Here is a 15,701-nt window from a genome sequence, read left to right as displayed (position 1 = left end):
GTCTGCCCCTCCATTCTCATCACGTGATATGGCATTGTTCCTGAGAAAAACCGTTCTCATATCGACAATTTAGAAGATCACATAGATCAACCGTAATAAAGATGATATATAGATGGGATTTAGTATATTTAAATGGGCTATATATACGTTTCTTTTATGTATGCTCGCCTTCCCGAATTAATAAACAAATAACGCCATCCAACCTATAATCAACCGTCCCAAAAAACAATGCTACATGAGCAAATAAAGCAATCGAACAGCCTTCTCCGCAGCTGCTATATGCCACGGTCTCGTATCCTTAACTGGATCCACAATTCCCCTGGCTTTAGCTAAAGTCGCTAGGCCACTATACCACGCCAAAATCTCCTTCAGGGGGTTCTCGGCGAGCCGAGGATTTATATCCGTCCATACTATGTTCACCTCCATAACGGCAGGTACGTCGGAACTGGACGCTCCGGTGCGTTTGATAAGGTACCCGCTGATCGCTGTTGGGCGCACTTCAAGGGGACTGTTTGAATTGTTGACCCGGTGAGCAAGCACAGCACCGTAGCTTTGGTTGGTAAGGTCGATGAGCGTGGCGTCAGGCTCAATCTTGAGTTCGCCCGTTCCATCAGTTGGGGTTGCAGTAGGAGTACAGCCTGATTGATCAGGAGAGAGTATTGATGCTGGTTGAGGAGTTGACACTGGTGTGGTATAGAATGTTGACTGAGCTGCTAAAGTCGAAGCTGGTATTGAAAGGCCAGGCGGTAGAAGTTGTAGTGCTGGCTGTGTATCAACGCTAAGGAGTGTTAAAGATATTTGGGCATTCCGTTCTGTTTCAGACAAGCCTTTCCAGAACCGTACGTCCTGTGCCTCCATAATGCCACATTTAGCGATTATGACGCGCCAGTGAACCTTCTTAGACGCTATGATATCGAGCGTAGTCTCCCAGATCTCATGAGCAATATCGGAGAACTGTCTTGTCAACGGGGCATCTTGTCTCCCTAGACAATATGAGGCCGTCATTTGGTCACTCCCGGTGTTGTCAGACCAAGCTGCTGTGATCCAACGATAATCTATGCTTTGAGCATAGGCAATTTGCAAACATGAGTTTTCTTGTAGAAGTGACGCCGATGGATTCGCCGTCAACTTGAAATCAATAGTTCGTGGCAGGGGAGGTTCGATGGCAACCGAAGGCGATGCAACCCCAGCCTGAAAATCGAAGCAGCGATCGTACACCTCCATGGCCAATCTTGTATAATCTGTCGGAGGTAAGACGACGAGATGTGTGCGTGCGCTAACAAAGTTCAATGGCACAAGCTGCAACACCAACTCATTGGATACCGTCTTGCCCGCCATTGCAGTTTTGTATACTTCAAACATGCTATGGAAGGCAGAGCATATTGGAACCAAGATGTCTGGGCTTTCGGGGTCATATACAAAATACACCACAAAGTTGGTGCTATCAGCTGATGAAGATGCCAATAGATTGGCGACTTGGAACAAGGCTTCGCGGATAACAGACAAGCCCTGGTCGGATGCAAATCGTGTTGCCTGACCACCAAGCTCTATGGGGAGTAAACCATTGACAGAGCCTTCTGTATTCAGCCTCTCGTGGCTCCCTAATCTTCTCGTCTCGTATGCGCTCCTTATATTCTCAAGGAACAGATCTGCGCTCTCCGCCATGCCTACGGCTTTAGGAAACACGCACAGTGACGTTACATGTTTGCCATTGCCGCGAGGAGCAAGTCCAAGAACATCCCAAAACGGCAATGCCGACGGAAGAACACTGAGCCTCGAATCTGATCTCCGCAATTGAAGATGTGGCGACGGCAATGGAAATATAGGGTTGGGTTTTGCCGGGCTTGAACCTTGGCTCCCTTGACTCCCTTGAGAACTCGGAATCGGGCGTGGAGGAAGACGGTTAATGCCAGCCAATTGTCGTGGAACGCCTTGCATATCTAGGAAGTTTGATAACGTCTGAGGGTTAGCACCCTTGAAATACTTCTTGGCGGCTAGTACAACATCTTGACGAATAAGATCAGGAGTGTACGTCGCCTTAATGTTTCCCTCCAGTGAGCCACAATGCCTGTTGCCGTCGTTTGGGTATCGGAGTGTATAAGATATTGCCTGATCACCGAGTATTTGCGCTGCAGCAATATACTCTGCGTCCGTCAATGTATATTCATTTGCCCATGGATTTGGCCAGGCTAAGAACATGGCCGCAGACCATCTGGTGAAATCTGAATCCAAGGCAAATGGATAAACTGTGTCTAAAGTGGCATTATTGGTCTCGTCAGCCTGGTTGACTTGTAGCTCCTGAAATGATGAGGTTATCTCTTCATCATCATTGCTCTCACTATTATCCTCAACTTGGTGTCTCCGTTTTAAACTGGAAGAATTGTGTGTAAAGCTACCGTCCATCTCATCACTACTGTCATCTTGATCAGATGATGGACTGGGGCTACGTGAGCCTCGCTGGGCGGGTTGCTCAAAGGTGATTGCTTGTCCAGGCACAAGAAAGCGATGGTCTGTGCCTGTATGGACGCCTCCCACAATAGATGATTTACCGGCCAGTTTACGACGGCGGCGTCGATTAAAGTAGTCTGTGGTTGGAAACTTCGCTCGTAACGTATTTGGTAAGACTTTAGGAGGCGGATAAATGAAGCGTCCATGGGACCCATACTTTTGGTGCAATGATGCAAATAACGCCTTGAAATCAACGCCACCAAATGAACCGGCTGGATCCAGTACAATTGCTGATGTGTCTTCTTGTGGCTTCGTCAGAAGAGGCTTCGAGAATACATCGAACGTGGACAGCCGCCCAAAGACATATTCGGGCTTCAAGGGTGGGCTAGGCTCGTCCGTAGATGTCTCTGGACCTTCCAAGCTCGGCTCGGTTTTAATTTCGATCTGGCGGGCGGGGTTGGTATCAGAAGGTAAGTCTGGGGGTAGACTTTCTTCGACGGGTGATTCATCTGTATTACCCATGTGGACATCGGCCATTTCCGGAACATCGCCCATATTTAAGTCATCCTTTGGACTAAGGGTCAATTCATTTTCGACCACTCCAGCAGTATTATCCTGACCAGGCATATCAACATCTTGATTTCCTTGAAATATATCCGGCTCATCGAAAAAGCTGAAATCTGCATCTGTAATATCGTTTTCTTCGCCGAAGAGATCATCGCCGGCGTCGCCAAACAGGTTACCGTTGCTTGTATCTTGAAAATCGAAATCTGTGTGGCTGGCAATATCCAGAGGCCCATTTGAATCTGCTTCAGTTTTCGTAACTAACGAGTTACTTGCATCTGTTGATAACGGCAGGCCTTGCTGGCCAGGGGTGGACACAGCTTCATCGAAGGTGGGAGTGGCGCCCACTGTATGTTGTACTCCATCCGGTGGTGTTGGATAAACCAACCCAGCCACGCTAGATCTTCGTAAAGCCAGCGGAGAATACAAAGAATGTAAATCTTGAGCTTCACTGTCCGCCTGCACCTTGGCAACTGCTTCTGCTGCGTCACGCTCTTTTTTCCTCCTAATTATTGTTGCTTCTCTGTCCTGTTGTCCAGCGTACCAAGTCTGCGCAAATCCAAGGGGATCGTACGTGCTCAACGTTCCAAATGCATCATTCGCACTTAACGTATTATCTGTCTGCCGAAAGCAGAGAAACGAAGGCCATGGAATTAATACGCGCTCTTCAGACAATCCCTGCCTAGGATTGTTTGTGAGCTGGTTCAAGTAAAGTCCAACCATAAACCAGGCACTATTTTCAAGACGCTCCTTGTTAATCCCTTTGCCCACAAGCCATTCCAAGCAGCGACTTCTCAACCGGTGAGACATAGAGGACTGCCCTTCATTCCCTGAGTGTTGAGTCTCGTCTGAACCTGTCGCATATTTTGAAACGGTGGATTGAAACCCATTATTCGCTAGGCCCTTGAAATTGCCAGTAGATCCTCCAGGGCCAAGGATCAAAGTTGCATTAGCAGGAATAGGTACATCTTCATGCTTCACAAAGCGTGGAAGATCGCAGCCAATGTAGCTCGTCGATGTGGTGAGAGTCGCCTTAATCACAAGCACCTTGCTACCGGTATAATCGCTGCTCAGGGTAACAAGCTGCAAGCGATCGTCTCCGTTTCCGTTATTGCTTTGGGTGGTTGTCTGCGGCCCTGTAGTGCCGAGGTTTGATTTCGGCACAACCAGCGTCCTAGAGCTTAAAGGGATGTATCCGTGATCAAGGCAAAGTGCATATCCTAAGGATAAAAACACGGCCGTCAAAAAGTAATCGTGAATATGTAGACGCAATCTTGACTGGGCAAGTAGCTGGAATTGTCGGGCTCTATCTTTCAGTGTAGGATTAAGCGTGCCGTCATCATTATTCAGGCCTATGAGGGAGTTGTTGACAGACGCTTCCTTGTTCATTATTGCTGCTTGGGCAGCTCGGAAGTGCTTTTCGAACGATTCTTTTTGTGATAGAGGCTCGCCAGAATCTGTCGAAGGACTTGATATAGTATTTGTCGGAGGCTTCGATAAAGATTTCCATGATTCCAGCAGTGCGTTGGAGTCGTATGAGCCGCTGTGTTTCAATGTCAAATCAATGCCTAGATTTGAGGCGCGACTTGACAATTGAGCACCGCCCGAAGGCGAAGAAGCGGGCTCAGCATTATCCCCAGTCTCAAATATCCATAGCCCAGCCTTCTTATTATCTTTGGCTGCGAGAATTCCGACTTGCTGCAACTCTGCGACAAGCTTGTAGAGCCCCGTCGAAACCGAGGTTTCTTCAGAAGGGCATTCGAAATACGAGTATGCTATCGAGTTAAGTTCATACTGCCGTAAAGTCAGTAGCTATAACAAAAGTATGCGATGTGGGACTTACTGTACAAACGACATTTGTCCCGTAGTCGCCGATATCCATGGTGGAGTCCCGGCGGGGCTTGAGCCCAGGCAACCTCACCCGACGGCCGGACGCCGTCTTTTGGATATCCAGAAGTGGCTTCCAAGTCTTATGACGCGCTTAAGGGTTTAAGGATAAACCAGCTTGTCGTGAAATATTGTCATGGGCGCAGTTGTTCTCAGTGTCTTCGCGGTTGGGATAACGTCGGGAAACAGACTTCCCGATCCATTGCGTTTCGTTCGAATCAAGTACTCGCACAACTTATGCATCAATAACGTACAATATTGCACCGCATATACAAAGAGTTTGTTGGTGTTGCTGGCTGCGCCCGTGTGTCGTGGGTAGTGCCTGGTTGTCCTTGCAATCCGGGGTTCTGTTGTCGCTGGTGAGCAACGATTTCCCTAATCAGACTAACGGCGGGTATACCCGCCGCTAACAAAAGTCTAAATCTTTACCAATCCCTATCGCCGCAAAACTTCCGCGAAACTTTTCGTAGAACATCGAGAGCCACCGCCACAATGAAGCTCACAAACCCCCACGATGTGCCCGTGTATACGATTTCTGGGAGCGATACCGCAAGGCCGCTTCCAGACTGGCTTGCCAGGAAAAGGAAGCGCAGCTTGAAGAATGATGCGGAATACCAAAATCGCGTGGAGTTGCTTCAAGATTTCGAATTCGAAGAGGCGAGCGCTTGCGTCCGAACCAGCGACGATGGCGACTGGGTTATGAGCACTGGAACGTATAAACCACAAATCCACACGCATTATTTGCCCCATCTCTCCCTATCCTTCGCTCGACACACCAGTTTCCTCAACTACACGTTCATCCTTCTCTCGTCCGACTACTCGAAATCTTTGCACCTACAAACCGACAGAAGCCTCGAATTCCACACGCCTGGTGGATGCCATTACCGTACACGCCTCCCTCGATACGGTCGCGATCTGAAATATGACAAACACCTGGCTGAGGCTATTATTCCTGCAGTCGGCGTTAATTCCGACGGCAGCGGAGAGGTATACCGACTTAATCTCGAGGTTGGAAGATACATGAAGCCATACCAGGTGGACGTTGGTGGAGATGACATGACGACCTCTGGAGGCGGTGCCTTACAAGGAGGAATCAATACTGGAAGTGTGAACGTCGCTGCTATTGCAGAAGACAGCCACAATCTAATGGCCTTTGGAACATCAATAGGGACAGTGGAGTTTTGGGATTCGAGGTCAAAGTCGAAGATCGGTATGCTGTCAGGCCATCAAGGTGGTGTCACTGCTCTCGATTTCGCTAGGTCTGGGCTATCCTTGGCTACAGGAACCTCTGAGGGTATTGTCCAGATTTTCGACCTGCGGAAGTCGGTGCCGTTGTTGAGAAAGGATCAAGGATACGGCTACGCTATTCAAACCCTCATGCACCTCACAACATCGTCCCAGGAAAAGAAGATTCTTTCGGCCGACAAACGTATCATCAAGCTTTGGGATGAAGCAGACGGCACACCGTGGACGTCTGTCGAGCCGGCTGTTGATATCAACTGTGTCGCGCATTGCAAAGATAGCGGTATGCTATTGACGGCAAACGAAGGCAAGCAACAACATTCGTTCTTCATCCCACAACTCGGCCCGGCGCCAAAGTGGTGCGGATTTCTGGATAACATGGTTGAAGAGATGGTCGAAGAGGAGACCGCCGAGACCTACGACAACTACAAGTTCTTGACATTACCGGAATTGAAACAACTCAACATGGGCCACCTTGTTGGTACCACCAGCCTCTTACGACCATATATGCACGGTTACTTCGTTGCCTCGAAGCTCTACGAGCAGGCCCGTCTTATCGCGAACCCATACGTATGGGAAGAGGAGCGAACCAAGAAGATCAAGGAGAAGGTTGAGAAGGAGCGTGAGAGCAGAATCAGAGGCACCAAGAAGGTCAAGGTCAACCAGAACCTCGTGGATAAGATACTCAAGAGACAGGAGAGGAGAGAGAAGGTCGACGAGGACAGGGGTGTCTTGGGCGACGATCGCTTTGGCAAGCTGTTCGAGGACGAAGAGTTCGCTGTCGACGAGAAGAGCAGAGAGTTCCAGATGCTCAACCCCAGTACCAAGGTTGGAGACGGAGCGCCCAGGCCTCGCGGAACCAAGGAGAACAGCAGCGACGAGAGTGAAGGCGAGAGCGAAGATGGGATCGCGCCCAAGCCGAAGCCTGAGATGCGCATTTCTTCATCCTCGTACAAGAAGTCCGGGCATCAAAAGAGGGACACTGCTTTGGGGTCCAGGGCGCAACCAAGTGGCCGCGCTGATAGGAAACGGGGCGATGTGGTCGGGGAGAGACAAATCACGTTTGCACCAACTGTCAAGACGAAGGAGAGGGAAGCGAAGCCGGAACAACCTAAGCAAGGCAAACGAGACAACAGGCGAAGTGCAAGTGGAAATGTATTCCGACAACTATAAGTCTAGCTACCTCATGAAATGCCCGATATACCCAAAGCGCCTTGCTAGTCCCGTATCCACGAGCGAATTAACGCCGAACCAACCCGTCAATACACATAGCCCATCAATACATGTCTCATCAACCCCACTAATCTCTCATCACGACTACCTCTCGGTCTTCCGTCCCCACTTGGCGAACTTGCTAGGCGCTTTCATCTCAATCGCATCCGCCTTTATATTTGCCTTTTCGAGATCCTCCGTCGTTATCCTTGGCGTCGGAGGCACTTCGTCAATCTTCGACATGCCTTTCGAGTTTCTCTTGGGATTGCGCACGTTTTTTGGGAATTCGGATCGGCGTGGAGTAAGAGCGGTTGCGACGCGCTTGGCGGACTTTCTGATACTGGCGCGGATCTCCCATGACCTCTTCTTGGCTAGGTAAAATAAGACGGACGAAACGACTGAGAATGGTTAGATTGAGGCTCGCTGGAGTATTTGTGGTCAATATACCTCCGAATACCACGACAAAGCCAACGCAAACACCAATTGCGATAATCCCTCCCCTCGATATGGTGACAGACCCGCTACTCGGACCAGCAGCGCCGGCGTCGTCCCCGCTCGGAGTGTTAGATGGTGGCACAGGGTCTGTAAACAACGCCGCGAATTCCTTCGAGGCAGAGGCTTGAGCTGCAGACATTTCGGGTGTATTACCAGTTGGAGTTGGCGTATTGTTATCTTGGGCGAAGGTCAAATAGGCAAGATGTAACCAGCAGCAGGCGGTAAATAGAATTGAAGACCCCATTGTATTGTGACGGCAACCCCTCCCAATATATGAACGACAGGCAGTGAGATGTTACTCTGTGGCGCGCAGAATCGAGATTTAGCCAGCCGTCCACGTGTGATAGTGATATTGATTGATTCAGCGAGGGGCGCACAAATGTAATGGTGACGGGGTGAAAAGTGCGGCCATGGATGTTTTATGGGCTTTCTGTACGCATATGATCACACCAGGGACGGCCAGTAATTGGGTCCCCTCTCCATCCTGCCCAGCTGTGAAACTGCGAGTTAAGCTATTCACACCAGGGAATCCTTCACTCTGAAGCCGATCGCGGTTGTGATTGGTGAGAACCGCTTGTTGCCGCCGACGCTCAGCGCTTTGGTGTGAGCCAGGGTCGGTGGTGTGCCAATGAGAGCGCCGCGAGGCTTTTGGTGGTGAGTTTAGCGGGCACGACGACTGCGGGTGCATGAAGACACCAACCACTCCACTCCACGCTCCACACCACAGCTGTCAAAGTTGACACTTACAATCCTACCCAAGGTCTTGGAAACAGAGAGTGCACAGGATTGACTCTAATATTAACCTTCTGACGCCGAAGGTATGGCCTTGGCCGTTGGATTGTCGACCCAAGGCGTTCTTTTCAGTCCTTTGTTGGAGAACTTGGCAACTCGTCGACGTTTGCCACAGTCCACTCGTCTTGGCCTTGCCGTCGTCATCATCGTCCATGATCTCCAGAGCGTCTGCTGAATCGCCCGTCGAATGCGCCGTGGTGGTCAGCGCCTAGCTTTGGCTTGCAGTGAGGGCAGATGTAGCGGTAGCGCCGAGCGATGTTTCGACATCTACACAGCTACTATGAAGGAATGAACAGGGAATATAACAAGTCCCATTGTTGAATAGATGCAAATGTCATCGTAAAGGTTGGTATAGAGGCCCAAAACTTTGGAGTATGGAACCGTATCTCATTTCAATCCTCATCGCCGACCTACTTGTGAGGGCGGCTCCAGTCTACCCATGGTTTTCAACTATGGAAGAGATGTGTGCTCTATATTCGTTCTCCCAACGAAGAAAGGCGGTGCCCTTAAGATATGTTTGTACTTCTAATTCCGTCACTTGGTACGGTAATAATAATTCTATTAAGCGCCTTTCCACAAATTTATCCCTGGCTTCTATTTTCCATGTCGTATGCCCTGAAAGCCACGAATCCTGTATGCACTGGAGAGTATTACCGGGGGTCTCTCTCTATTTATGGATATCAGACTTTGGGATATATGATATATTCGGCGAGGCAGACATGTGTGATGTTTTGTTATCTGCCGTGTCATCCCACGCCAGACTTGAGGTGCCATCTTGCCTCGCCCCCCAATACAGTTACAACAGTTAATGGCGACTTCACTTAATATTTATACATTCAACTGAGGGTTAATTATTATCCAGGTGTTGTTACGTTGTAAATACAACTGTATTCCAAACGGTAGTGTAGCAATGTGTTGTTGTTTCTGTTGCTTCTTGGCAGTCACGATGGCCTGCATCGTTCCTTCCTTCTGAAGAGCAAAATCGTAGTTTCCTACTACAGCATCCGATTTACCCATCCGTCTATCACTGCCACCAAAGTTCAAATCTATCCACCCGACCTTTTCTTTCTGCTCTTCTATCATTCACTTTCTTTTCGCCCAGCCGTTTCTATCTGCTTTTCCTATCTTCGCATTCTCTTTGCCCAGTAATCCCTTCGTATTTATGAGCCTAAAGATATTCCGAAAGGCTTTCCAGTGTCAGTCAGATGGGCATCTAAAACGTTGGGTAAGCCACACAGTTTCTGTTCAAGTAAGTTTCAAGTAGCATATTTAACATAGTACAGCAGCAATTTGGGGTCATGAGACAACTGAACCTATTGTGACTACAAACGCATCACAAGGCTTGGTTGATGAAATGGACGAGCCTATGGAAGACATCTGTACCGATCCCATCAACAATGGTGCCGGGGAAACCCAGTATGTTTCCGTTGAGATTGACACCCAGGCGACCGATGGATACGACGACGCTGTAGTCGAAGACAATATATTCAAGCAAATTCCAGACGGAGCGCCCAGAGCCCCTCCAGTGTTCAATGCCAACCCTCGATATAAGGTGCCTCTGGATCAAGATGAGCCTGTTATGGACTTTAAATTTGCGAAACCGGCTCATACAACGCCTGTCCTCAGGACCTCCAGACCCAGTGCCGACACCGTAGCTCCTTCACGCAGAGGCCAAACCCCCTCTTCTGAGATATGCAGCAGCGCCCAAGAATCTCATCGTAAGAACCCAGGTGATTTTTCAAAAACTACACTAACTATTTTCTAGAGGACAGTGCGATAAATGGGCCCCTTACAACCGGTGAAGCAAAAGTGCTTGCAGAAGCTACCATTGAAAACGACGAGGCTGAACTGCCGTTAGAAGTTGGGGCTAGCCAACGCCCTGCTCTCAAGAAAAAAGACTCGAATGCTCAACTTTCAACAAATATACCTACGAGACAACAAACACGAGAGATTAGCTTTGCTGCAGGTCCGATCAGTAATGATCGACAACCCATTAAGTAGGTATCTGGGTCCAGTATTCCAAGCAACCCTAACATGTTTGTAGGTCTCTAAGACCACAGCAGGCTCGACAATTCACATCCACGCCTCCCCCCCTTCCAGACGTACAGCATCAGACCAAGAAGAGGTATAGGTCAGTGTTAGACGGAACACCTAGGCTGCAATCAGTGGTCTCCCCACAGCAAGAGGCAATAGCCAGAACACTCCGTCAGAAATCACAATCTGGCCCAATGCCCCCAACGTTTGAGGAGCAGACCCTTGCTCAAGAAGGAATGCTACAGCGGAAAGAAGCGGTTTTTTTTAGTACAGGTGTTGATAATGAGTTTAATGTCGGCCACCTTTCGGAACAACATGCATCTTCCTCGGGACATGGACCTCCCTTTGCTCCTAAATCAGAGACACGAGCACACTGGCTAGCTGCCACCGGCAATACTGAGTGTGACGAACTGAGCCCGCACATGCCATCCAAATCTGCTGCCAATCAGACACGCAGGGCTAGCATTTGTTTCAAAGATAATGATCGGATTAGAAAATTGCCTGCTGCAAATATTCCTTTCCCTGAGACTACATATCCAACGACCCCGCATACAGGCAATGGCCAGAGAATGCACGAAACCAGCAGGCCAATGTTAACGAATAAACCGGGACGCAAAAGGGATGCAGTGAGCCCTTGTGTCAATCTGCAAAGCATAATCCAGATCAGTCCCAAATTCGCTCTAGAAGGGGGTAGTCTGAAAGATTCCAGTGATGGTCGTGGGTCCACACCACAATCACGAGAAGCTACGAGCTACTCTAGACAGACCAGCAATCCGCCCAGCGAGTTACTCCAGGGCATAGAGGCTTACATGGAAAAGGAGAAGCAAGCCCTATTTGAACAGATCGAAGAAAAAGATGCCAAAATCAATGAAGTTTCCAAAAAGAATGGAGATTACAAGGAAACCATTAATGAGCTCAGAAGAACAAACGCTTCTCTATCTGAAAAGTTTGCAGTGATGAGAGAGAAAGCAGATGCGCTCCATGAGAGTGTAACCTCACAATTTGAGGAACATAAATCACTTGGGGCTTTTGTGACAAAGCATAAATTACAAGATGCAGAGTACAGGCATGAGGCGGAAAGCATGAGAACGTCGCTCATGGAGGCAAAGAGCGGGCTCCAGAGCCTTCAAATCTATCAGCAAAATTCTAAAGTTGGACTGGAAGAAACTAGAGCACTAGCCATAAGCCGTAAGTCAACCCCATGGTATCCTATAATTTTATTAATACAGGCCACAGAAATCGAAAATTACAAGTCGCTTGAAGAAGGTCTTGGGAAGTACAAAACCAAGCTACAAGAGGAAATGGAGAAGTCACAACTGCTCCAAAAAGAGCTCAAGGCACGACATCAAGAGAAAGGTCTGAAAGATACCATCAAAGACCTTCTTGATAACCACTGTTTGAGCGTCACCGACAGGCTAGCTATTCAAGAGAACAAGGTATCAGAAGCCATCAGCAATACTGACAGAGAGAATCAAAGCAGGCTCTCTGACTGCCTAAGGTTACTTGAGTCGACAATAGGAAAGCCTCCACGGGCACCAAAAGAGATGCTAGAAATGACGGGCCTAATTGAAACCCTGTCTACAAACATCAGCGATCGTCTCCAAAGCGCAGATGATGGGAGTGAGACCTTGCGTAATGCCGGAACGGAGGTTATGGAGGCATTGAAGACTCGCCTCGAAACCCTCTTTGAAATTCAGGATTCCAGGATAGACCTAGACGAGCGGATATCATCTCTGAAAGTTGATAATGCACGTCTAGAAGTAGCCACTCGAGGGCGTGAAGAGAGAATCCTAGAGCTTCAAACTCAATTAACTGCCAAGGAAAGCGAACTTGACAGGTGCCGAGCAGATTCCAATGTGAAGTCTGAGTGGAATCGGACGCAATTGGAGGATAGGCAAAAAGAACTCGATAGATACCGCGAGGAGCTGGCAGCAAAAGAGAGTGAGCTTCGTAAAGCCCAGGCAAAGATAGCATCTGGGTGTGTTACTCAAAATGAGCTTACGATTCTCCAAGAAACCCATGCAAAGTCTGCCAGTGACCTGGCGGATATTACGAAGCAATTGAGGGATTGCCAAGCAGCATTAGCGGAGCAAAGCGAAACGGCCAACGCGATGCAAGTGACAAATGCGGATCTCGAAAAACGACTGAGCTCTGCAGAACAGAAGGCTATCGATGTCGCGCGAGAGTTGTCGCAATTCAAAGCAAGCGCAAGTGAGAGCCTCAAGAGACAGAGGGTGGAGGCAGAAACGGATAGGAGGAAGTCACTAGAGTCAGAAAAGAGGAGATATGTGCAGAAGGCGTCAAATCTCCAACGTGTGCGAGTAGAAGCCGAAGCAACGGCAGAAGGGTTGAAAGCAGAGTCCAAGAAAATTAAAGAGGACGTCGAAAAGAAGGAGCAGTTGATACGAGCCCTCGAAGCAGAGAAGACCACCCTCGAGGGTAAAAATAAAGAACAGTTGGAGAGACTGGCCCAATTGCAGCAGTGGTCTAAATTTCAAGTCGACGAATACCACTCATTGACCGAAGATCTGAAGTCAACCACTCTTAATATCGCAAAACTTGAAACAAAGCTTGGACATAATGAAGAAAAGGCAGCTGCGGATTCTCGGATGGTGAACGATATCACTGAAACCGTCGAGGCTATCGTTCATCAACATGTCGCAGTTGTGAGCCGTTTGGAGTCATACGAGAGATTTGAAGCCAAGGCCCAGGACTACTGCCGGAAATCCGGTATATCCTTCGAGGCCAACACAGCACTAGATGCGATTCTAGAAATGCTTGCCAGATTTGAGAGTCGAACCTCAGACGTCGCCAGGACCTTATCGAGTAACAATGGCGTCAGTGACAGAGCAGATAAACCAGAGGCCTCTAACGGCCAGGCTACCTCTTTTACCCCTAAGGTTGTACGTCTTAAAGTCCCGGATTCACCCGAAATACAGGATTCTCAGATGCCTTCTGCACCAAGCTCAAGTCCTTTACCGAGACAAGGAGTTAGAAGCATCACTTCCCAATCCAGGCATGTCTTTACTAGTACAACCCTTCCCACCAGAGAATCATTGGGGGACCTCACCAACAAACTTACCACTGGAGTGGCCAAGTACCGCGAGTCAAGGCCTACAAAGGATTTCGAAGATGGCCGTCGCCACTCTCCGTTACATGCGCCCGAGATCGAAGATAGCCAAGATAAAGGCCGCGAATTGGACCGCAGCCCCAGCTATAGCCCATTGAGTGAGACGAACACTGACGAATTGGATCAACCCCACGACTTCTACATGCTGGCTTCGGATCACCCAGAAAATAAAAAGGGGCGAATAGGAGAGACGGCTAGAGGGCAACGTCTCACTGCAGCTCCCAAGAAGGCTGATGTTAAACCGTCCAAAATGCAAGCCAACAAGCGATTGAAAAGCTGCCTGAGACAAACCATGCCCAGGGATAACTCGGTGGATGATAAGTCAATGATGTCGAACGATACCCTTAAGACACCATTGTCAGATTCAACGTCGATAAAACCCCCCACAACGCGAAAAATCTCAAATGCTCGAGTGGCATCAATTTCAAAAGTCCAAGATCCAACGAAGACACTTTCTTCTGATAGCAATCTTATCCGTGGTGGAAGTACACCGAGGTCCGACTCTAAGCAATCAATCATTGCTGTGCGACCTGAGGGCATTAATTCCGAGTATAATCTCCGAAAACGTGCCCGGTGTTCGGCCCCAAGTGGTATGGGATCTGAACCTCCTATCAAGCAAACAAGATTGTCGTTCCCTGCTGGCCGAGAGTTTCAACCTGTCTCGCCATTCGTCCTGGAGGAGAGCAAAAGGCGAGAGAGCCCGGGACCATCTCTTAGGTCCCACAAGTGACGGATTATTGGACTGGTTTTCACGGTTGACAAATATATATTCTTGTTATATCCTTATGTAGGTCTGCTGACGGAGCTTGGGGGGATTGAAGACTTATTTGCTGGAGAAGGCGTTGTGGAGAGAGGAGAATTCTATTACAAATGATGCTTCTTCTATGATCGAGTTCAACGGAAGTGGGGATGAGAAGGAAAGGGGTATTTGTTGACTTGCTATTGCTGTCACTTATTTATGTCAAGGGGATATCAGTGGCCCAAAAGAGGGGGGCATATGGATCGCTAGGATGTTGTAGCACCACATTGCACAAATAACGAGGAAAATATGGTTGGAAGGAGCCTGTTGCTTTTTAACATTTGCTCTGGCTTCGAGGAGCCGCTTGCTTTAGATATCTCTTTTATACACTATCAATCCATCCCAGCTTGTCCCAACAAACGCCGTGAATGCCGTTATGCCATATAATACAACCACCCCCCCTCCTCCACGGGTGCACCTTGAGCTCCGCACAGCTCCTCCTCAACCCCAACCCCTCGGCCTTGTCCCGCCCCTCCTCGCTATCGTATCCCCTCAACACAGCCTACTTCTTCTTCTGCTCCAGGAACAAAACCTGCTTGCGTACTGTCACACCGTCGTCAGCAAACTCCATCACAGTCCTCACTTCTCCCCAGAGGCGCATGGAGTTCCAAACGTACCAACAGGATCGTATTTCAGCATGCTCAGCGGGCGGTGCAAGCGCGGGCGGCTGAACGTCTTGTAGTAGCCCGTCATGGCCATGGAGATGAGGCGCACGGTGATCGTGCGGGATTTGGCTGGGGGGGGGGGTTAGCTGTGTTCTCTTGTCTTGTTTGAATGTTCGGTGGTGTTCGCGGTCGAGGCGGTTCACGGATACGTGCGGGGAAGGGATTGTAGTGGCGGACGAATGCGCGTAAGAGCTTTGTCGAGTGGGAGAGGGGGGTTCGTACCTTTTTTTGCCATGGTGAGTGTTGTGGTGGGGGATTGAGGCGTGAGTGGTGAGGCTTCGAGATGTCGTCGGGATTTGGGAATTGGGAAATTGTAGGTCATGTGATCTTGATTATTTTATTGGGGCCATACATTTAAGGTTGTCAATATTGAGCGCCTAGGCCACTGCTGCCTGAACATGTGACCAGGTGATTCCTAATTGGGTCTAAGTGT

General features: G+C 49.0%; 6 protein-coding genes across 6 annotated transcripts; 2 read left to right on the top strand and 4 right to left on the bottom strand.

Moving 5' to 3' along the window:
• Nucleotides 1-110: 110 nt before the first annotated feature.
• SSN2 (mediator of RNA polymerase II transcription subunit 13) lies at nucleotides 111-5,226 on the bottom strand. The gene is made up of 2 exons (XM_024471280.1): nucleotides 4,856-5,226; nucleotides 111-4,806 (listed from the first exon to the last, which is right to left on the bottom strand). Exons 1-2 carry the CDS (start codon nucleotides 4,892-4,894, stop codon nucleotides 232-234), a joined length of 4,614 nt encoding a protein of 1,537 aa, XP_024320819.1. The 5' UTR covers nucleotides 4,895-5,226; the 3' UTR covers nucleotides 111-231.
• Nucleotides 5,227-5,391: 165 nt separating this feature from the next.
• On the top strand, nucleotides 5,392-7,314 carry VC83_07713 (uncharacterized protein; the record flags this gene model as incomplete). Its single annotated transcript, XM_024471279.1, has 1 exon — nucleotides 5,392-7,314. The coding sequence occupies one exon, from the start codon at nucleotides 5,392-5,394 to the stop codon at nucleotides 7,312-7,314; it is 1,923 nt and encodes a 640-aa protein (XP_024320941.1).
• Nucleotides 7,315-7,458: 144 nt separating this feature from the next.
• VC83_07712 (uncharacterized protein) lies at nucleotides 7,459-8,092 on the bottom strand (the record flags this gene model as incomplete). The annotated part of the gene is made up of 2 exons (XM_024471278.1): nucleotides 7,459-7,751; nucleotides 7,801-8,092. 2 exons carry the CDS (start codon nucleotides 8,090-8,092, stop codon nucleotides 7,459-7,461), a joined length of 585 nt encoding a protein of 194 aa, XP_024320940.1.
• A 272-nt stretch (nucleotides 8,093-8,364) lies between these two features.
• VC83_07711 (uncharacterized protein) lies at nucleotides 8,365-8,794 on the bottom strand (the record flags this gene model as incomplete). Its single annotated transcript, XM_024471277.1, has 2 exons — nucleotides 8,365-8,493; nucleotides 8,660-8,794. 2 exons carry the CDS (start codon nucleotides 8,792-8,794, stop codon nucleotides 8,365-8,367), a joined length of 264 nt encoding a protein of 87 aa, XP_024320807.1.
• Nucleotides 8,795-9,652: 858 nt separating this feature from the next.
• VC83_07710 (uncharacterized protein) lies at nucleotides 9,653-15,585 on the top strand. Its single transcript, XM_024471276.1, has 5 exons — nucleotides 9,653-9,865; nucleotides 9,924-10,358; nucleotides 10,406-10,637; nucleotides 10,685-11,862; nucleotides 11,911-15,585. The coding sequence occupies exons 2-5, from the start codon at nucleotides 9,995-9,997 to the stop codon at nucleotides 14,532-14,534; spliced, it is 4,398 nt and encodes a 1,465-aa protein (XP_024320939.1). The 5' UTR covers nucleotides 9,653-9,865; nucleotides 9,924-9,994; the 3' UTR covers nucleotides 14,535-15,585.
• On the bottom strand, nucleotides 15,106-15,503 carry VC83_07709 (uncharacterized protein; the record flags this gene model as incomplete). The annotated part of the gene is made up of 3 exons (XM_024471275.1): nucleotides 15,106-15,146; nucleotides 15,221-15,337; nucleotides 15,491-15,503. The coding sequence occupies 3 exons, from the start codon at nucleotides 15,501-15,503 to the stop codon at nucleotides 15,106-15,108; spliced, it is 171 nt and encodes a 56-aa protein (XP_024320911.1).
• Nucleotides 15,586-15,701: the final 116 nt, after the last annotated feature.

Source organism: Pseudogymnoascus destructans (genome assembly GCF_001641265.1).
Source record: "Pseudogymnoascus destructans isolate 20631-21 unplaced genomic scaffold scaffold_23, whole genome shotgun sequence".
NCBI classification, from domain to species: domain Eukaryota; kingdom Fungi; phylum Ascomycota; class Leotiomycetes; order Thelebolales; family Thelebolaceae; genus Pseudogymnoascus; species Pseudogymnoascus destructans.
Note: the sequence above shows the minus strand (reverse complement) of the source record. Positions and strands in the feature narration are given on the sequence as shown.